Source organism: Schistocerca cancellata, chromosome 1 (assembly GCF_023864275.1).
Source record: "Schistocerca cancellata isolate TAMUIC-IGC-003103 chromosome 1, iqSchCanc2.1, whole genome shotgun sequence".
Taxonomy (NCBI): domain Eukaryota; kingdom Metazoa; phylum Arthropoda; class Insecta; order Orthoptera; family Acrididae; genus Schistocerca; species Schistocerca cancellata.
This window is the reverse complement of record NC_064626.1, coordinates 653,929,484-653,952,262: the sequence shown is the minus strand read 5'-3', so window position 1 is coordinate 653,952,262 and position 22,779 is coordinate 653,929,484. Positions and strand designations below refer to the sequence as shown.

The 22,779-nt window shown below is 43.9% G+C and overlaps 1 protein-coding gene across 3 annotated transcripts in view; it reads left to right on the top strand.

Moving 5' to 3' along the window:
• Window positions 1–22,779, top strand: part of LOC126183514 (DNA polymerase epsilon subunit 2) — a 114,476-nt gene that overhangs the window by 15,976 nt on the left and 75,721 nt on the right. For all 3 annotated transcript variants that reach the window (XM_049925577.1, XM_049925586.1, XM_049925569.1), the window contains exon 2: window positions 11,817–11,964. In XM_049925577.1, coding sequence (XP_049781534.1) covers window positions 11,817–11,964 — 148 coding nt within the window. The remainder of the gene's footprint in view (window positions 1–11,816; window positions 11,965–22,779) is intronic.

Genomic DNA, 22,779 nt, shown 5'->3' with positions numbered 1-22,779 from the left:
CTCTGGGAGTATGTTTAGTGCCTACGTCCGGAGACGGACACTCGAAACTGTAAAACAGTCTCTCTTCTTCACCTTCTCTGCTGGCAAGTCTTTGTCCTTCCTTTGTTCTTCTCTTTTCCTTACCTGTTCTCATTCCCATTTTCTCCGCTGCGGCGTTTGAGAACTCTCTTATTTCCTTTCCTTTCCTTTCCTTTCTTTTCCTTTCCTTTCCTTTGTTCCTCCCTTTCTCTTTTTTCCACCCTTTGGGTGTCTGAAGGCCGACCCATGCATTCCCACGTGTAGTCGGTGACGGGGTAACATGTAATTCCCCATCCCAGGTAGACAGGTAGGACACGTACGTACCTCCTGGTAACGGCCAGGCCCAGGGCGGAGTGATTACCCGAGCTGGTACCTTCCGAAAGTGCCGATTGGTCCCTCCGTCTGTTTCTCGGGAGGTGTGACCTGAGGTGTGAACAATCACCTAAGGTGGGAGTGCCCTCAGAGAGGCCCCCCACAAGGAAGGAGCGCCCCATCGGAGACGCCGGTAATCATGGGGGATACTTCCGCAATGGTTTCCTCATCATCTACTATGTCTGCTCACAAACGTAAGTTCAATGAGTCTCAGCCGCGGACAGTTCTTCCATCGTTGCCACAGGTCCTTGTTGTTTCTCGGTCGGACTAAGGTCAAGACTTCTCCACAGTCAACCCTTTCATTATTCAGAAAGGTGTCGATGCAATTGCAGGTCCTGTAAGAGGTGCATCCAAGTTCTAAGGCCTCTGATTTTTTTTCTCCGGACTGGAAAGAGATAGAAACATACGCATTGTTTTAAAATGAGGCTGCGTTCATTGTCAATACGTCCCAGAGATGGCAGCACCGTACGGCAGATGGAATTTTACCGCCAGCGGCGAGAATGAGAAGTTTTAAATACTTAAAATGGCGATGTTTTCCTTACTTGAACAGTGTGCAATCATTCGTTTTCTGAATTTGCGTGGTGTGAAAACAATTGAAATTCATTGACAGTTGAAGGAGACATGGGGTGATGGAGTTATGGATGTGTCGAAAGTGCGTTCGTGGGTGCAACAGTTTAATGAAGGCAGAACATCGTGTGACAACAAACCGAAACAACCTCGGGCTCGCACAAGCCGGTCTGACGACATGATCGAGAAAGTGGAGAGAATTGTTTTGGGGGATCGCCGAATGACTGTTGAACAGATCGCCTCCAGAGTTGACATTTCTGTGGGTTCTGTGCACACAATCCTGCATGACAACCTGAAAATGCGAAAAGTGTCATCCAGGTGGGTGCCACGAATGCTGACGGACGACCACATGGCTGCCCGTGTGGCTTGTTGCCAAGCAATGTTGACGCGCGACAGCATGAATGGGACTTTCTTTTCGTCAGTTGTGACAATGGATGAGATGTGGATGCCATTTTTCAATCCAGAAACAAAGCGCCAGTCAGCTCAGTGGAAGCACACAGATTCACCGCCACCAAAAAAATTTCGGGTAACCGCCAGTGCTGAAAAAATGATGGTGTCCATGTTCTGGGACAGCAAGGGCGTAATCCTTACCCATAGCGTTCCAAAGGGCACTACGGTAACAGGTGCATCCTACGAAAATGTTTTGAAGAACAAATTCCTTCCTGCACTGCAACAAAAACGTCCAGGAAGGGCTGCGCATGTGCTGTTTCACCAAGACAACGCACCCGCACATCGAGCTTACGTTACGCAACAGTTTCTTCGTGATAACAACTTTGAAGTGATTCCTCATGCTCCCTACTCACCTGACCTGGTTCCTAGTGACTTTTGGCTTTTTTCAACAATGAAAGACACTCTCCGTGGCCGCACATTCACCAGCCGTGCTGCTATTGTCTCAGCGATTTTCCAGTGGTCAAAACAGACTCCTAAAGAAGCCTTCGCCGCTGCCATGGAATCATGGTGTCAGCGTTGTGAAAAATGTGTACGTCTGCAGGGCGATTACGTCAAAAAGTAACACCAGTTTCATCGATTTCGGGTGAGTAGTTAATTAGAAAAAAAATCGGAGGCCTTAGAACTTAGAATGCACCTCGTAAAGCCTTGTTCCCGACTACGAAATGACACCTTGTTGCTAGAAACAGTCAGTGCCCTCCAGGCACAAAAATTGCTGCTTACTTCACTGCTACACACCTTCAATGTCCAGGTGGAAGTGCATCACACTTTAAATTCATCACATGGGGTCGTTTATACACACTCCCTTGACGGATTGTCCGAGCTCACGATTGTCTGACCAGGGCGTAACGGCTTTTCATCGAGTCATGAGAAGAGTTGACAAGAACATCGTTCCAACCTGTACTGTCTTCTTGACATTTGACAGAGTTCAACTTCCATCAGACATAAAAGCGGGCTATGAGATAATTTCCATTCGCCTTTACATCCCAAACCCTACGCGTTGCTATCAGTGTCAGTGGTTCAATCATACCAGCCAGTCCTGTTCCAATCCAGCCAAATGCGTTACGTGTAGCAAGGATGTCCATGAGGGTGCATGTCCACCTCCATCCCCTCGTTGCATCAACTGTATGGGTGACCACGCTGCTTCCTCTAGAGACTGCCCCATTTTTAAAGACAAACGGCTCATTCAGGAAATCAGAGTGAAGGAAAAGGTGTCGACCTTTGCTGCTCGAAAGTTATTCGCCAGTCGAAAGCCCACTGTGCCTCACACAGGTAAATACAGCATTGTCCTTGCCTCTCCTTGGCCAACAAAGGAGGCAGCCACACAGACTTGTGATCTCACCTTTAGTGCCACGGTCGTCAGATCGGCTAGTGCAAAGATCGCCCGTTCAACCTCCCCACCCTCACCTGCTCACTCTGGCTCACCCTTCATTGGGTTCTGCTAAATCTCGAGCTCCAAAAGCAGACACTCGGACTACCAAAAAAGAGCCTACTCGTGAAGACTTTTTACATACCCCAACTTCACAACCATCTATCCCTCCTCAATCTCAACGTCCTGTTTCCAAGAAGGCTAATAAGAAACCCAGTTCATCTCCTTCTCTGCCACGGCGTGTCTCATGTACAGCACCACCTGGCGGTAACTGCCCTCGGCCGTCTTCTGTGTCGCCGAGGCGCACTGCTGGCAGCCAATCAACCGGCCGATCGCTGGTGGCAGGAGATGCTCCTGAACAACCTATGGATCAGGATCTTCTGCCTATGGCTGAATGCCATTCCATGCTGTCGGTCGCCGGCTCTGAGCAGCCGTTTAGTTGAGGTCAACCTTGGTCACATTCTTCCCTTTTCTGTCCACCCTATGTCCATTATCCATTGGAATGTCCATGGCATTCGAGCCAATTGGAATGAATTGTCGATCCTCTTACGATCCTACTCGCTGGTCATCTTCTGTCTTCAGGAAACAAAGCTGCGTCCCCACGATCGCATTGTTTTCCCCCATTTTCAGTCAGTCCGACTTGATCTCTCCTCTGTTGAAGGTGCTCCAGCACATGGAGGTCTCATGATTCTTCTCCACGATACTCTCCATTATCACCCAGTCCCCTTAAACAGTTCCCTACAAGCTGTCGCTGTCTGTCTTTCCCTTTCTGGATACACCTTCTCTCTTTGTACTGTCTACATTCCATCGTCTACTGTCTACATTCCATCGTCCACACCAATGGCAAGAGCTGATCTCCTTCATCTTCTTGGTCAGCTTCCGCCCCCCTACTTGCTGGTTGTGGACTTCAGTGCCCACCACCCACTTTGGGGATCTCCGCATCCTTGTCCGCGCGGCTCACTATTGATCAACGTCTTCCATCAAGCGGATCTTGTTTGCCTCAACACTGGGGACCCTACATTTTTGTCTGCCTCCACGACAAATTTCTCTCATTAGGACCTTTCGGTCGGTACTGTTCCGCTAGCATGGCGCTTTGAATGATTCGCTCTTGCTGATACACACTCGAGTGACCACTTTCCATGTGCCCTTAGATTGCAGTCGCAAGTGCTATATATGCGCCCGAGGCGCTGGAAGTTTGCCCAAGCTGATTGGACACTTTTTTCGTCTTTAGCGACATTCGAAGACCGTGACTTTCCTAGTGTCGACGATGAGGTCACTCATATTACAGAAGTTATTCTTACAGCTGCGGAATGTTCAATACCTCGCACCTCCGAATTGCCCTGGTGCCGCCCCCAGTTCCTTGGTGGAACGAGGCATGCCATAACGCAATATGTGAGCAGTGACGTGCTCTTTGCGTTTTCTGGCACCGTCCTACTTTGGCTAACTGTATCCGCTACAAGCAGTTCCGTGCGCGATGCCGTCGCGTCATTCGTGATAGCAAGAAGGCAAGCTGGGACTTCTTTACTAGCTCGTATAACACCTTCACTCTCTCCTCGGAAGTTTGGAGTCGGATTCGATGGTTATCTGGCACACCTAGTTTCTCCCCGGTCTCTGGGCTCACTGTTGCGCATGGTACATTAGTGGACCCTGTCGCAATTTCTAACTCATTGGGTCAACACTTTGCTGAGATTTCATGCTCTTCAAATTACCCGCCAGCGTTTTTCCCGAAGAAACTTGCAGTGGAAGTGCAACCTCTTGCTTTCTCCTCTCAAAATCGCGAAAGCTATAATACTGTTTTCTCCGTGCGGGAACTCCAACAAGCACTCTCTTCTTCTCGCTCTTCCGTCCCAGGACCGGATGATATCCACATACAAATGTTGCTGCATTTATCATACCATAGTCTGCGTTACCTCCTTCACCTTTATAATCGAATTTGGACTGACAGTACTTTTCCCAGACGATGGCGGGAAGCTATTGTCGTTCCTGTTTTGAAACCTGGAAAGGACAAACATCTCCCCTCTAGCTATCGCCCCATTTCTCTCGCGAATAGTGTATGTAAGGTTTTGGAGCGTATGGTGAATTGCCGTTTAGCCTGGTGGCTGGAGTCCCGAAGTCTTTTAACACCTGCCCAATGCGGTTTCCGAAAGCATCGTTCTGCAGTTGACCATCTTGTTGCTATCTCCACTTTATCATGAACAATTTTCTCAGGAGACGCCAAACAGTAGCAGTATTTTTTGATCTGGAGAGAGCATACGATACCTGTTGGAGGACAGGCATCCTCCGCACACTGTTCTCTTGGGGCTTTCGAGGTCGGTTGCCCCTTTTTCTTCGTCAGTTTATGGCAGAGCACACATTTAAAGTGCAGGTGAACACTACTTTCTCCCTTACCTTCTCCCAAGAAAACGGGGTACCCCAGGGCTCCGTGCTAAGTGTTGTACTGTTTGCCATTGCCATAAATCCAATTATGGATTGTCTCCTTCCTGATGTCTCGGGCTCCATCTTTGTGGACGATTTTGTGATCTACTACAGCTCTCAACGGACCAGCCTTCTTGAACGACGTGTTCAAGGATGTTTCAATCGCCTCCACTCTTGGAGCATCGAAACCGGCTTCCGCTTTTCTCCCAGTAAGACCATTTGTGTTAATTTTTGGTGTTGTACGGAGTTCTTCCGCTTTCCTTACATCTAGGTCCTGTTAACCTTCTGTTCGCGGACATTGCTAAATTCTTGGGTCTTATGTTTGACAGGAAACTGTGCTGATCATCCCACGTTTCCTATCTTTTGGCTCACTGTCTGTGATCCCTCAACACCCTCTGTGTCCTGAATGGCACCTCCTGGGGAGCGGACAGAGTGGTCCTTCTCCGCCTCTATCGCAGCTTAGTGCGCTTGAAATTGGACTATGGAAGCATAGTTTACTCCTCTGCTCGGCCGTCTATTCTTCGGCGTCTTGATTCTGTCCACCACCGTGGATTACATTTAGTGGCTGGAGCTTTTTACACCAGCTCTGTGGAAAGCCTTTATGCGAAGACTGCTGAACCTCCGCTGTCCAATCGGTGAGATGTCCTTCTGAGTCATTATGCTAGCTAGCCATCTGTCTTCCGTGCCTGCTAATCCGGCCCATGACATTTTTTTCGACTCCTCCTTGGATTTGGGGTATGAGGCCGCCCTTCCTCCCTACTACCACCGGGAGTCCGCTTCCGTCAACTGCTACGTTCTCTTTCCTTCCACTTTCCTAAAACTTTCTTGACAACTTGGGGTACAGCACCACCTTGGCTCCGGCCCCAGACCTGCCTGCTCCGTGACCTTTGTCAGTTTCCCAAGGATGGTACCCCTTCTCTTGTTTATCGTCGGGCATTTGCTGCTCTATGCGCACAAATGAAGGATGCCACATTTATTTACACTGATGGCTCAAAAACAGTGTTTGGTGTTGGGAGTGCCTATATTGTTGGCGACACCCCCAATCGATTTCGGTTTCCCGACCCGTGTTCGGTTTTTACTGTGGAGCTTTAGGCTGTTCTCCAGGCTGTCCAATACATCCGTCGCCCCCAGTGTATACAGTATGTTATCTGCTCAGATTCACTCAGCTCTCTCCTCAGTCTCCAAGCTCTCTACCCTGTCCACCCTCAGGTCCACCGGATTCAGGACTGCCTCCACTTGCTCCACATGGGGGGTCGTCTCTGTGGCGTTCCTCTGGATCCCAGGACATGTTGGTATCTGTGGAAATGAGGCGGCCAAGGCTGCAGTCTCTCTTCTTCAGCCAGCTATTTACATGATTCCCTTCGCCGATCTACGGAGTGTTTTATGTCGTCGTGTTGCTCTTTTATGGCACGCACATTGGTCGATCCTTCCCAATAATAATTTGTGGGATGTGAAAGCTCTTCCCTGTGCTTGGACCTCTTCCTCCTGAACTCGTTGTCGGGAGGAGGTAATTTTAACTGGACTCCGGATAGGGCACTGTGTTTTTAGCCATCGACATCTTTTAAGCGGCAATCGTCCCCCACTCTGTCCCCACTGCTCTCAGCTGTGGACGGTGAGACACCTTTTACTTGAATGCCCCTATTTTACTTCATTACGCGGTCGTCTACAGTTGTTGCCTGATATATCTTCCATTTTAGCAGATGATACGCGCTCAGCCGATCGCGTTCTCGAGTTTATTAGTGGCAGTGAGATGACGTCAGTCATTTGAAGCTCTTTTTGGGGACAAACAACCCTCTTTCTATAGTGGTGTTTTAAGCTTTCCTTCCATTTTTTAGTTTCCCCACTTTTTTGAGGTTTGCTCCCATTGCTGCTGGTTTCCAGTTTCGTTTTTTTACCTTTACCTGTCACAGACTGGGCGCTAATGACCGTAGCAGTTTTGCGTCCTAAAACCATAAAGAAATAAATAAATTAAAAAATGAAAAAAAATGGATATAGACTGCTCAGGCAATAAGTTGGTGGAGCAGGTGACTCTGATGCGTAAAATGCCTCATTGAATGAATGTTCCGTGCCTTCCCAGTCTCACGATGACATTATCCTACAGTGGAATTGCAGTGGTTTTTTCCACCGCCTGGCTGAGCTATGGCAACTCTTATGCTTTACACATGCTATCTGCATTGTCCTCCAGGAAACCTGGTTGCCGGCAATGCAGACCTCTGCCCTCTGTGGCTATAAGGGATATTATAGGAACCGTCATATAAGTGAGTGTTAGGTGGAGTTAGCGTTTATGTCCTAAACTCTGTCCGTAGTGACACTGTGCCCCTTCAAACCCCTCTTGAAGCTGTGGCTGTCAGAATGACGACGGCACAGGAAATAACTGTCTGAAATGTGTATCTTCCTCCAGATGGTATAGTACCCCTGATTGTATTAGCTGCACTGACTGATCAACTGTCTAAACTTTACATACTTCTGGGAGATTTTAATGCCCATAACCCCATGTGGGGTGGCACCATGCTTACTGGCTGAGGCAGAGATGTCGAAACTTTATTGTCTCAGTTCGACGTCTGCCTCTTAAATACTGGGGCTGCCACATCTTTCATTGTGGCTCGTGGCAGTTACTCGGCCATTGATTTATCAATTTGCAGCCCTGGATTTCTCCCATCTATCCACTGGAGAGCACATGACGACCTGTGTGGTAGTAACCGTGGATGCCTGCCCAGATGGGCTTTAAACAAGGCGGACTGGGAAACTTTCACCTCTGCTGTCACTGTTGAATCTCCCCCACATGGTAACATCGATGTGATGGTTGAGCAGGTGACTACAACAGTTGTTTCTGCAGCAGAAAATGTGATCCCTTGCTCTTTAGGGTGCCTCCCGCATAAGGCAGTCTCTTGGTGGTCGCCGGAAGTCGCTGAAGCAATTAAGGAGTGTCGGCGAGTTCTACAGAGGCATAAGTGGCACCTTTATCTGGAGCACCTCATAGCCTTTAAACGGTTCCGTGCTCTTGTTCGTCACCTTATCTAACGACGGAAGTAGGAGAGTTGGGAGAGATACAGTTTGACTGTTGGGTCCCATACGATCCTCCCCAAGTCTGGGCAAAAGATCAAACTGGGCAAGATCAGCTGAGTGCTGCCTCTGGAACAGATGTTCCTCGGGTTATCATAAATGGTGTGTTATCTACCGACACAAACGTGATTGCTGAGCACTTTGCTCGAGCCTCTGCATCGGAGAATTACACCCCCCCCCCCCCCCCCCCCCCCCCCCCCATCGTTTTGCACTCTCAAACCATGGCTGGAAGGGAAAGTCTGCTTGGGGGGGGGGGGGGTAATTTTGAGATAGTGGTGGTGGATCAGGTTGGGATTGCGGTTGGAACTGTTCAAGGCAGGGTTTAGTCTTAGGTTTGCTGTTGGAAAGGTTTTGGGTCTGGGTTACAAAGTGATATTTCCAGTTCACTTAGTGTGTGAAGGAAAATAGGTTCTTCACCAAAGCAGAGTGATTAAATGTAGGTTCAGGGTTGAAATTGAGACACATGGATAATACAGATAATTCAGGGGGGGAGAGTGCCTTAGACGAGAGGTTAAGAACACTGTTCTGTTGTGGCCAGTTCTTGTAGTGCATAGTTACCGTTGGTCTGGGAGGCAGTGGTGAAGTGTGAGGGATGTTAGGAAGGTTGGCCAAGCTGCTGAAGAGTACGAAGGTTGAATGAAGAGTAATGGCTCCACCTTCATTATTTGGGTTTGGATGGGTATATTTTAATAAATCAAATACAGAAATAATCCTTAGAATGTGGTCTTTAATTACCAATGTTCAATTTCCACATAACCACCAGCCAGTTGAATACATTTCTGCCAATGATGATAAAGTTTGCTGAAGCTGTCACAGAAGAAGTAGACACTCTGTTTCTGCAACCACAGTCTCACAGTTGTCTCAACGTCTTCATCAGAATCATGATGATGTCCCTGCAGACCGTCTTTCATTATTGGGAACAGATGGAATCCAGATGGTACTAAATCTGGACTGTATGGGGATGCCGTACGGTGGTGAGATTCAGTCTCTGAAGTTCTGCTGTGGTGGCACATGAAGAATGTGGTGTGGCATTGTGATGCTGCAGGAAATATTTCCCTTTTCCTTTTGGGCCCTTGTTAGCCGTCGTTTCAAATTTCGGAGTGCTGTGATGTAACACTCTGAATTTATTGGTGTTCCACGATCAAGGAAATCAACATGGGTAACACCATCTTCGTCCCAGAACACTTTGGCCATGTTTATTCCAGCTGAGTGCTGCCTCTGGAATTTCTTTTTCTGGGGCGAGTGTTTATGTCGGTATTCCATAGACTGACGTTTTGTCTCCAGGTCGTAATGATGTACCCACGTTTTGTCTCCTGCCACAATTGAATGGAGAAAGGCATCACCTTCATTCTTATAACATGAGAGGGATTTGTGGCAAATTTCAAGTCTGTGCACTTTCATTTCAGGAGCCAGCATCCAGGGTACCCACTGTGCATCGATAGCCAAGCAAAGCAATAATGGGACCCACATGTTCTTGTGAAATGTCGATTGTGCTTGCAATTTCTCTCTGAGTGATAAGATGATAGTCGTGAATCAATCTGTCAGCATTTTGTTTGTCAAACTCTGTGGTTGCTGTCACAGGATGTCCAATTCTTTGTTTGTCACACAGGTCAGATGTTCCCACCTCAACGTCTTCAAATTCACTCACCCAGTGACACACAGTACTCACATCATCACCATAAACTGCTTTCGTTCTCTGCTGACTCTCCTTTGGGGTGATACCTTCTGCTGTCAAGAATTCAATGACTGCACATTGTTTAAACAGCATTGACCGACCATCTGTGCAGGGTTCTTTACTTTACACTGTAAGAATACAACCGTTCAATGCTAGGGCTTCCTGCCAACTGGAGTTGTAGAGAAGAGGCTACGGAACAAGCTAGAACCTGCTGCGTACCAATGTTGCCAATTGTTGAAGAGTTATGAAGATGGAGGCATTACTTTTCAGTCAACCCTCATACATCAACAAGCACCCACCTGATTCCAAACCACCTTAATCAACTTTATGCTTAGTAACCACTACTGTACCTTTGAGGTGCAGACATAAAAACATATCAGAGACATGGCTATGGGAACCAGGATGGCTCCTTGCAATGCCAACGTATTCATGGGTCACTTGGAGGAGCTCTCCTGGAACCCATAAGCCTACAGCCCCTGCTCTTCCTTATTGACTCGTGGTGAGGCTGTGCCTCATGCTGAGGCTGATCAGTAAAAATTTTTGAATTTCTCTTAAGTATGTTCTCCCAATTAAATCTCACGTAGTCAGATTCTGAATCCCATGCCACTTTCCTTGATGTTGACCTCATCCTCGCTGAGGGGCAGATACACACTTCTTAACATTAAACCTACTAACAAACAACAGTACTTACATTCTGACTGTTACCATACTTTCCATCTCAGTATTTGAGGCAAATGTATTCGTTCAGTTGCAGATTATTTACAGCAATACACCACCATTCTTACCCCAACCTTCAACAGATGTAATGACCCCACCAGCCTAGTCCAAAACCAGATTTCCTGAGTCATCACATCCAAACCAGTTACTACTGATACCTCCAATAAACAGCACAGGACACCACATCTTGTTACTCAGCACTATCCTGGTCTTAAATATATTAAACAGATGGTACTTCATGATTACCCAAAATCATGCCCTGAAATGAGGTCCAGCTCACCTAGAATAGCATTTTATAACCCCCTCCCCACCACCCCACCCCAGTTTGTGCAATATCCTGGTCAGACTGTATTCTCCTTCTGTACCTATTTCTGTGTTGTATGGTTCCTACTTCTGTGACTGTCTTTGCTATAAGACAAGCTATAAGCTTCCTCCTACCACCACCTATACTGGGCCTGCAACTGGCAAAACATATGCTATCAAAGGGAGAGCCACTTGTGAAACGATACTTCGTATACCAGCTACTATGTAAACACTGGTCAGCCTTCTATGTTGGCACGACTACCACCAAGTTATCAGTGAGCATGAATGGACACATACAGGAGGTGTACACTGGCAACATACAATATCCTGTTGCAGAACATGCACTACAACATGACAGTCATGGCCTCTGTGCCTATGCCACACATGCCATTCTGCTGCTCTTGTCAACTCTTGGATGATGATTGCAATCTCTTTTTTGATTATTATCCTGTAAGCTCTCAGGTTTTCAAATCTTGTCCAGTGCAGTCCCCAATAATAATCAGTCTTTCCTTCTCATCTCATCCAGTAACTATCAACTGACCTGGGGTTCTGGGTGTCTTTTCTGTAATTCTCGTTTCCTAAACCTCACCAGTCCTTTTCCTCCAACCCTCTTCCTTTCCCTTCAACCCTTCGGCCAGGAGGAGGAGCCACTGGCTCTGAAAGCTTACACATTTCCTAACTTTTGTGTTTGTTTGCTTGTGCCACTGCTTGGTGAGCAGATTTTTTATCTATCAACTTATATTTTCAAAAACTGAGATTTTTGTTGATACGTGATAGATCATATGTACAATAAATCTTTCTCGTAAGTCTATTTGTGCAGTTGTACATATACCTGTGTTTATCTGTGTGCATGTATTTGTTTCGTTTCAGTGATGCAGCATCATTCCTGGTGTCACAGCTAATGCCATTTGAAGAAAGAGAAAGAGAAGAATGGCTGGATAAAATTGTAGAACATATTCAAAAACAATGTCTGGAAACAACGAATATTGGAAAGGACAACATTGAGCTAGCAATACATGTAAAGTTGTCTGTTTATCTATGTAGGTTTAAAAAATTACTCTCATATTTAATTTAAAATAACTCAATAAAATGATTTACTGCTTGTTGGAAAGTATCAGTAACACCATCAGTGCCATCTTCAGTGTGCTTAGAGATGCAATAAAGAGACAGTAACATTGTTTCTCATTTGCCTAAAGTAGCTGCATTTCGTGATACTTCAACTGCTGGACAACTTTCCACAGATTTTTCAGTTCATTTTGAATAAGTTCATGATTGAAACTCAAAAGTTCCGTGCTTGTTAACATCCAAAACTACTTTAAGAATTGCAAAACTCTATATATGACTGATCATCATGACTTCTTTTTTGTAATAATGCAGAAGAAGAAGACATACTGAATAGAATCTTGATTGGTGATGTGACTTGGTCTTATTATGCTAACATGGAGACACATCTCCAGTAAATAGTGTGGTGTCGTTGCCCTACAAACCCCACCCCCCCTTCTCAAAAAAAATTGCAGGCAGAAAGGTTTACAGTTACTGTTTTTTTGGGATGCTAAAGTAATTTTGTTGACAGATTTTATGGACTGTGGGAGGGCAGTCTATTCTGAAGTTTTCAGTGGGACATTAAGAAAACTGAGAAGAGTTATGCAAAACAATTGATGAGGTCCCTTAACTGCTGGTGCCGTATTTTTGCATGACAGTGCTTAGCAACACTTTGCCAAACAAACCAAGAATTGTTGCATCAGTTCAGATGAGACATTTTGAAATATACATTGCAGCCCATCCTCTGTTTCTCACCCCTCTATGCACCTGAAAAAAGGTTTGGGCCCTATTGCTTTGAGTCTTTAACATCACCGGCTCTCCTTAAATGAATTGAAATTATGCAAAATAACTGGGAAATGAAAATATTCACTTTTGTAAATTCTGATCGAAATAATCAGCAATGATGCAAACATTAAAGAAAACTTTGATTCTGTTGCTAATGCTTTTACAGGGATTATTAAACAGTTAAGTAGGAATTTTAAAATTGTTGTGGACCGCAGTTGGCTTGGAAGACAGTTCTTTTGGTAATCTATAAATTGACTGTGAAATTTATTGCTATTTCCTTCTGGAAAAGTATACGGTATGTTAATTTATAATTGGACTTCACAATGTAAAAATAAATTCAGGTTCTATCGGAATTTAAATATAAAAATAACTATGCATGAAATGGCACTTGAAAATTACACAGACCAGAAGAAAAGCTTCTGTATTTAATTGTTCCACAAATACTAATCTTGTAAGGAAAGAAGTGGTATTTTAAACGTAATAAAAATGAATTTAACGATATATTCAAGGTAATTGAGACACACACACACACACACACACACACACACACACACACACACACACACACACACACACAAATCACAGGGGAAAAAAAATGTTGTCTGTGAACATAATACCTGATTCCTGTTCATTTAATTATTCCCAGAATCTGATTAAACATTGAGTCTCCACATAAGAATTAAAGCAGAACACCCAGCTAAATTAACATCAGACCAAATCTATAGCATTTCAGACTTGAGTGAACTAACAAAGTGAGCGAACAAAATAAGCAGACAATGAGATGAAAAGTGATATCAGGACCCATGTACAGTGGTGTATATAATCACTTACGGTGACTATCTTTGTCCATTTAGAGATTACATTTGTGGTTACAGCACTGGTATGTCTGATACCGTTAACATATCCATAAAGTTTTATATGGTTCATTTGAGCACACATTTACATTTATCCCGTTTCTTACCTGACTGTGTATGTAGTACTCAAATTAATGATCATGGGATCTATACTACAAATAATAGCCTACAGCTAGTAAGCACAGCTAGCAAAATGTGGTTAGCTTGACTGAATAATGTAATTTATTTATGGATTGTACATTTGCAACAATACGAATGAAAGAAATGTTGTAATTATACCTAGTTCCATGTCCTCAGGTGGTAGTATGGTCAGATTGTCAAGTTCTGATTACATTAACTGAGTCTAAAACACCTAGTGACCATGGAGTTTGTAACTCTGTATAATGTTTCTGACATAATCACAGACCAGAACTTTATATGTAGTATAGTGAGAAACCAAAATTCAGTTTTTGTATTTCCAACTGCAAACATGATTGACTGTAAATCACCCCTTTAGAAAATAAATCCCACACATAATATTGTCACCTATGTAAGCCCATCTGTTGCAAAAAATTTCAAAGACCATCAATTGTGCATGATGTTCTGAGTCGAAGTACAGCATTGACACCCATGAAAACTTCTGGGTTGAGCTACACAATGATCTCCGCAACTTTATAAAGTGCTGAAATCAAACCTCTGCTGCTGCAGACATGTGTCTTCCTCCAGATGTTGCACCAACACCACCAAAGCCGCAACGCCATCTACCAACTAGAACAGTACTGCCTGCATTCTTTCATCTTTGTTACCTTTGGTTCTGCCTCTTTAATGTTATTTAGGGGAATTCTGATGATGCTACCACCACACACCATTACACATATAGCATACCTGTCCACACAGATTTGTCTTTGACTTGTTTGCCATTCGGTGTCACTGTACACATTTCAGTGATGCCGCACATTACCAAATGGCTTGGCTGTGTGCTACTGTTTGTACTGAATTGGGTATCATGGCTGTAATGTTTAACTGTTATTACCATGTTGTTTATCAGTCCAACCATTCACTGCCCATGGAATTATATGACTGTAAACCAGAACACATGTGTTTAAAGGGTTAAACATTGTTACATGGTGTTTTTTCCAATGCTGTTATTTTGGAGACTAAGACCATACATACATGAATATTTCTTGTGAAAGAAGGACCCACTTTATTGCTTATGTGGAGCACCTTTGACGGTTCTTCACGCATCATCCTAACTGATGTATATCTTGAACTGAAATTAGACATACTTCTACTTTAGATGCTATGCAGAAGTGAAGCCCTTCACAGTTACCCTAACTCCAATAGACCACCGAGCAAGGTGGCACAGTGGCTAGCACACTGAGCTCTCATTCAGGAGGTTGACATTCAAATCCCTGTCCAGTAATCCTTATTCAGGTTTTCTCTGATTGCCCTAAATTGCTCCAGGCAAATGCTGGGATGGCACAGCTGTGATTTCCTTCCCCATACTTTCGTAATCTGAGCTTGCGCTGCTCCTCTAATGGCTGTACTGTCAGCTGGACTTTAAACTCTAATATTCCTTCCTTCCTTCGTCCCAATAGACCCTCAGCTTTGCTGCACTCCTAAACCAATGCGTACTACTGCCTTATACTTCTTGAACGTACTCTTTTAATTACTTTTCCTTCTGTATATCACAGTGTTGTATGCCTATTCCTATATGTATTTTATATATTGATTTCAGTGGGGATGATTGTGGAGGGGTAATTCCTCCCACCGTAGATAATACACTGTATTGAATGGTGTCAAGCATAATGTTGACACACACAGACTCCTTCCTTCCCACTCTCCCTGCTGCCCTTTCCTTTTAGATATAACAACACTCACTGCTACTACAGAGCATATTGAGTTTCCTTTTAATCCAACTCATAAAAGTAAAACATGGCAGTTACTATTCAAGGTGAGAAGCTGCTCAAAATGTGTATGTGTACAATGTTTCACAGACTTCCAAGTAGATAAATTTGTAGTTAAGTCCCTTTAGATGATGCTGATCACCACTACCACACCACATTTTGCCTCCTGAAGGTAAGAACTATGTGACTGTTTTTTCGTATTTTTACACCAGTCTGTTTGATTATTCTACAGTTGGTTGTACATCGTATAGTTCTCCTGCAATCACAAAAAGGACAAGTGTATCAAAATTTCATTATACAAAGAGAACAGATATAAATATTATTCTTCTGATTAATATGGCATGTCATTTTGAAGTGGCTTATAAATGCTTTTCAGTAGAGCTATTAAATTTTACACACTACACCACCATTGAATTGCAGTCATTTTTATTAATTGCCATTTCAACAAATGCTAATTTTACCAAGAAATAAAATTTATATCAACAATATTTGTACATAGGAAGACAGATAATGTGTATGTTTACCTTGTGATGTCTTCTCACTTTGTGTGCATATCTTAAATATGGGATTCTGTCTGCAGCAGCATATTGCTGTGTACTGGATAGAAAGACCAGTCCTTTCAAAAGCTGCATTCACCAATGGTTAATATTACCTGAGAGTTTTTCCACAAAACTCGTGTTCCAGAATTCCACCTCCACCTCCTCCCCCTCCTCCTCCTCCTCCACCCCCTCCCCCTCCTCCCAGAAGGGCCAGGGCCCCTCAGCGCACAAAAGGTCAAAACTGCAACCTGGGAAACTGCCTTTGATGCATAAACCTCAACTTTTATTCCTATTGTAAAGTATACTCACTATGCCCCATGTCCCGGCACCGTGTTCTCTTGGCCAATTACAGCAAGATCTGGTGTTCATTTTATTTCCTATCTCTGGCCATCATGTCACAACACTGAAGAATATTTTTGTGGTGCAACTTTTGACAGTTCAGTATTGAGGGTAGGCTATTTTTCTACGTGTGCTGAGCACAGCATTTCTTACTTTTGGTTGTTGTGTTCATCAGGGAAGCAGTAAGCAAACAACTGTAGTGAACAGAGCACTTAAATAAATTGACCTTTTATAAGTACACATGGTTATACATAAGTGAAACAACCCAAAAGGTAGAGTTATTTTTGTCCACTTGATATGATGTGAAACTCATAGAGGAGCAAACAAAGATGATGATTTTGTAAATCTGTTTTTCATGTAAACCAGTATGAATTCATGAAACCTCAACTATCTTCTTGGTATGGCTCGTAACTCAAGATCAGTTGTATGAGGTAATATCTTGAAAGCTTCTCTCATTACCATTACCATTAGCACAACAGTGCACCGCTGGTGAAATCTTATGGAAACAATAAACCGATATCAAACACTGGCAAGCTAACATCCCAAAGATGTTCAGGCTCACATGCGGTTACTCTTTGTCAAAATGTCTTGGCTCAAACTCATCTAGGGGTTGAACCCCATGTGTCACATTATACGCCCTAAATTACACACTTGTGACCCTTTGGTTAAATTATCTGGCTGATGGCAAGTTTGCGAATTGTATGACACATACAATGTTAACATAACACATAACAACAGTAATAATAATAATAATAATAATAATAATAATAATAATAATAATAATAATAATAATATTGGGAGATAAATTGACGACCCATAAATGATGTAGGCCACATAGTTGCAATTTGGTTAGAATAATGTTTATTCAGAAAGCAAACTATTAGCCAAAGTGCTCGTATTTAGAAATACTATTACACTCAGCTGCATATCCACATGGCACAGTTCGATCATTCATAGTCTCATCATGAATTTCAATTCCAATACTCCACCTAGTTTTGAATATAATAGAGGGAAACATTCCACTTGGAAAAAAATATATCTAAAAAGAAAGATGATGAGACTTACCAAACAAAAGCGCTGGCAGGTCGATAGACACACAAACAAACACACACATTCACACAAAATTCAAGCTTTTGCAACAAACGGTTGCTTCGTCAGGAAAGAGGGAAGGAGAGGGAAAGACGAAAGGATGTGGGTTTTAAGGGAGAGGGTAAGGAGTCATTCCAATCCCGGGAGCGGAAAGACTTACCTTAGGGGGAAAAAAGGACAGGTATACACTCGCGCACACACACACACATCCATCCGCATATACACAGACACAAGCAGACATTTGTAAAGGCAAAGAGTTTGGGCAGAGATGTCAGTCAAGGCGGAAGTACAGAGGCAAAGATGATGTTGAAAGACAGGTGAGGTATGAGCGGCGGCAAATTGAAATTAGAAATTAGCGGAGATTGAGGCCTGGCGGATAGCGAGAAGAGAGGATATGCTGAAGGGCAAGTTCCCATCTCCAGAGTCCTGACAGGTTGGTGTTAGTGGGAAGTATCCAGATAACCCGGACGGTGTAACACTGTGCCAAGATGTGCTGGCCGTGCGCCAAGGCATGTTTAGCCACAGGGTGATCCTCATTACCAACAAACACTGTCTGCCTGTGTCCATTCATGCGAATGGACAGTTTGTTGCTGGCATTCCCACATAGAAGGCTTCACAGTGTAGGCAGGTCAGTTGGTAAATCACGTGGGTGCTTTCACACGTGGCTCTGCCTTTGATCGTGTACACCTTCCGGGTTACAGGACTGGAGTAGGTGGTGGTGGGAGGGTGCATGGGACAGGTTTTACACCGGGGGCGGCTACAAGGGTAGGAGCCAGAGGGTAGGGAAGGTGGTTTGGGGATTTCATAGGGATGGACTAAGAGGTTACAAAGGTTAGGTGGACGGCGGAAAGACACTCTAGGTGGAGTGGGGAGGATTTCATGAAGGATGGATCTCATTTCAGGGCAGGATTTGAGGAAGTCGTATCCCTGCTGGAGAGCCACATTCAGAATCTGATCCAGTCCCAGAAAGTATCCTGTCACAAGTGGGGCACTTTTGGGGTTCTTCTGTGGAAGGTTCCGGGTTTGAGGAGATGAGGAAGTGGCTCTGGTTATTTGCTTCTGTACCAGGTCGGGAGGGTAGTTACGGGATGCGAAAGCTGTTTTCAGGTTGTTGGTGTAATAGTTCAAGGATTCCGGACTGGAGCAGATTCGTTTGCCACGAAGACCTAGGCTGTAGGGAAGGGACCGTTTGATGTGGAATGGGTGGCAGCTGTCATAATGGAGGTACTTTTGCTTGTTGGTGGGTTTCATGTGGACGGACGTGTGAAGCTGGCCATTGGACAGGTGGAGGTCAACGCCAAGGAAAGTGGCATGGGATTTAGAGTAGGACCAGGTGAATCCGATGGAACTAAAGGAGTTGAGGTTGGAGAGGAAATTCTGGAGTTCTTCTTCACTGTGAGTCCAGATCATGAAAATGTCATCAATAAATCTGTACCAAACTTTGGGTTGGCAGGCCTGGGTAACCAATAAGGCTTCCTCTAAGCGACCCATGAATAGGTTGGCGTACGAGGGGGCCATCCTGGTACCCATGGCTGTTCCCTTTAATTGTTGGTATGTCTGGCCTTCGAAAGTGAAGAAGTTGTGGGTTCCCCCTAAGGTAAGTCTTTCTGCTCCCGGGATTGGAATGACTCCTTACCCTCTCCCTTAAAACCCACATCCTTTCATCTTTCCCTCTCCTTCCCTCTTTCCTGCCGAAGCAACCGTTTGTTGCGAAAGCTTGAATTTTGTGTGTATGTGTGTGTTTGTTTGTGTGTCTATCGACCTGCCAGCACTTTTGTTTGGTAAGTCTCGTAATCTTTCTTTTTAGACATATTTTACTCCACCTAGTTAACTACACGAAAAGTTAAGAGTTCACAGCACGCGTGCGGCTGCTCACTGCTCAGAGACAAAGTCCTGCGATACCACGCAACATGAAATTTTCTAAGTCATTTCACTTCCTAGCTACCTAAAGACCGACTGTCCGCTTTCGCATCTCCACCAGCACTGTCCCTCTGCCTGTCCCCGGCCGTGTTGTCCCGTGTGCCGAGCCTCCTCACTCAACTGAAGCCGTCCACCTGATTGGCTACAGCTTATTCTATATTATTTTACATTTTAACATATTTAAATAATCAAAGCTTGACCATTTTCACATTCTGAATAAAGTAATAATAATATCCATTACATAATAAACATTAAAATTCTTTTACATAAAACCAATACAATTTCCTTCGTAATTTGAATGTCATGGCCAGTAGTCTTGCACCAATGTGCTTTCTGATAAATAAATAAAGAACAAAGGTAACTATTACACACTCAACTTTACTACAAATATTCTATTACCTAATGATTCAATAAGGTGTCATGCTGTCATCATTCAAAGTGTTTTGTGAGGAGGAAATGATCTGATGCTTAACTGAAAATTTACTATATCTTTTAAACAAATAAAGTTACATAATTGATATTTACAACATTTGTCATTTTAATGATGCACTTCTACATGGAATGTCAATCGTCAAGATTGACCAAAGCGTTCAGATTTTAGTATTCAGGTCTTTGTTACAAAACTTATTAATATCACGTTAATAGTATATCTTAAACTATTATAGATACGATCAATATTCAAGTTTTATTGGGATCACCATGAAAATTTATGAACGATGGTGGATTAAAATTACACTACAGAATTAAATAGTTTTCATAAATGTTTCTCTTTATGGCTGACCTTAGGTCTGCCATATTTAACACTGCTATGTCTGTGAATTTCCCCATCTTGTGGCAAATCTGCACTCTTTGTGGCACATGGTCCTGGACGACAGGGTTCGTTTTACAATTCCTGACGGCTGACTCTTTTGGCCATATACTTAAATGAGAGCAAAATGCTCATTAATCCTCCACTTCATAACATGTTGGCGTGCTATATATGTTATGAAGTGGCACTCAAATTTATACGACACAAATTCATACAATAACGTAAATATCCTAAGTGCCAGATCAATAGTGTAATTACATCTAACATAATTATGAATTGCATTATATTAATCAAAGGCTAAATAAAACTATACATTTATCAAAATTGGCTGTCTATTGAAATGCCGCAGAATTATCAGGGGCTCGGCGCTCACTTTCACAGAACTTTTTCATAACAACGAAGTTGCCAGCGGTGCTCCACAGATTTGGAGCCGAGTACCCCGTCGAAATTCTGTATGGCTCTGCATTCCACTGCCATCGTTTTTCTGGAACCGAACTGTTGAAATTTGAATCTGGTGTAGATACCAGAAAACACTCGTTTTCCAAAACCACCAAGGAACTGCACTGAATCGATACAAACAAATATAAACTACAAAGCAAACAATTGATTTACAGCGTTTTCAAGATGCGCTCGTAAATTCTTCAATGATTCTGACACGTTATTAAAGTCCCACCGGAGACATGCATCTCATGACAGATTCCCAATCGACTTCATCGGCAAATTAATATTTTCTTTTAGTTCAAATAACTCTCTTAGACTCGAAACTAAGAACAATAGAGGCCAATCTCACCCAATGTGCACTCCATGTACATACCAGTTGGAGTCATTCCAGATGTGGAACGGGTCCTCGTGGATGCCATGAAGAGCACAGGGTGCAGCCAACTGCAGGTGGCTGCTCACATCGGTTCAAGTGATGTGTGTCATTTAGGATCAGAAGAGATTCTCTCTGGTTTCAAGCAACTAACAGAAGTGGTAAAGGCTGCAAGTCTTGAAACTTCCTGGCAGATTAAAACTTTGTGCCGGACCGAGACTCAGACTCGGGACCTTTGCCTTTCGCGGGCATGTGCTCTACCAACTGAGCTACCCAAGCACGACTCACGCCCCGTCCTCACAGCTTTACTTCTGCCAGTACCTCGTCTCCTACCTTCCAAACTTTGCAGAAGCTCTCCTGCGAACCTTGCAGAGCTAGCACTCCTGAAAGAAAGGATATTGCAGAGACATGGCTTAGCCACAGCCTGGGGGATGTTTTCAGAATGAGATTTTCACTCTGCGGCGGAGTGTGCGCTAATATGAAACTTCCTGGCAGATTAAAGCTGTGTGCCGGACCGAGACTCGAACTCGGGACCTTTGCCTTTCGCAGGCAAGTGCTCTACCAACTGAGCTACCCAAGCACGACTCGCACCCCATACTCACAGCTTTACTTCTGCCAGTACCTCTTCTCCTACCTTCCAAACTAGTTCTGCAAGGTTTGCAGTAGAGCTTCTGCAAAGTGCAGAGTGAAAACCTCATTCTGGCTGCAAGTCTTGCTTGCAAGATGAAAGCAGAGCTGACCATTTCCAGCATAGTGAACAGGACCGATTGCGTACCTCTGGTAGAGCCGAGTGGAGGGTCTGAATCAGAGGCTCAGACAGTTCTGTGACCGTGTAGGCTGCAGATTCCTTGACTTGAGCCAAAGGGTGGTTGGATTTCTGTTTCTGCTGAATAGATCAGGTGTCCGCTATACGCAGGAGGTGGCTAGACGGGTAGTGGGGGTTGTGTGGCATGGACTGGGCAGTTTTTTAGGCTAGAGCGTCTCGGGAAAATGCAAGAAAGGCTTCAGCCACAAAGGGTACAGGCAGCCACAGGAAGTACATAGATACAGGAACCAGCGGTATAACAGTTGTTAATTGTCATAGCTGTGTTGGGAAAGTATCAGAGCTCCAAGCGCTAATAGAAAGCACTGGTGCTCAAATCATTATAGGCACTGAAAGCTGGGTAAAGCCGGAGATAAGCTCAGCCGAAATTTTTGCGAAGAACCTAATGGTGTTCCGAAAGGATAGGCTAAACATGGTTGGTGGTGGCGTGTTTATTGCTGTTAGAAGTAGTTTATCTTGTCGCGAAATTGAAGTAGATAGTTCCTGTGAGTTAGTATGGGCAGAGGTCATTGTTGGCAACCAGAATAAAATAATAATTGGATCCTTTTACCGATCTCCCATTTCAGATGATACAGTTGCTGAAAGCTTCAAAGAAAACTTGAGTTTGGTTTCTAACATGTACCCGACTCATGCAATTATAGTTGGTGGTGACTTTAATTTACGCTCAATATGTTGGCGAAAATACATGTTTAATTCCGGAGGTATATATAAAACATCATCCGAAATCGTGCTAAATGCATTCTCTGAAAATTATTTCGAGCAGTTAGTTCATGAGTCCAGGTGAATAGTCAACGGTTGTGAAAACACTCTTGACCTCTTAGCAACAAATAATCCTATGTTAATAAAGAGCATCAAAATGGATACAGGGATTAGTGAACACAGGGTTAACACAGTGAGATTGAATATTGTAACCCCCAAATCCTCCAAAAATAAATGA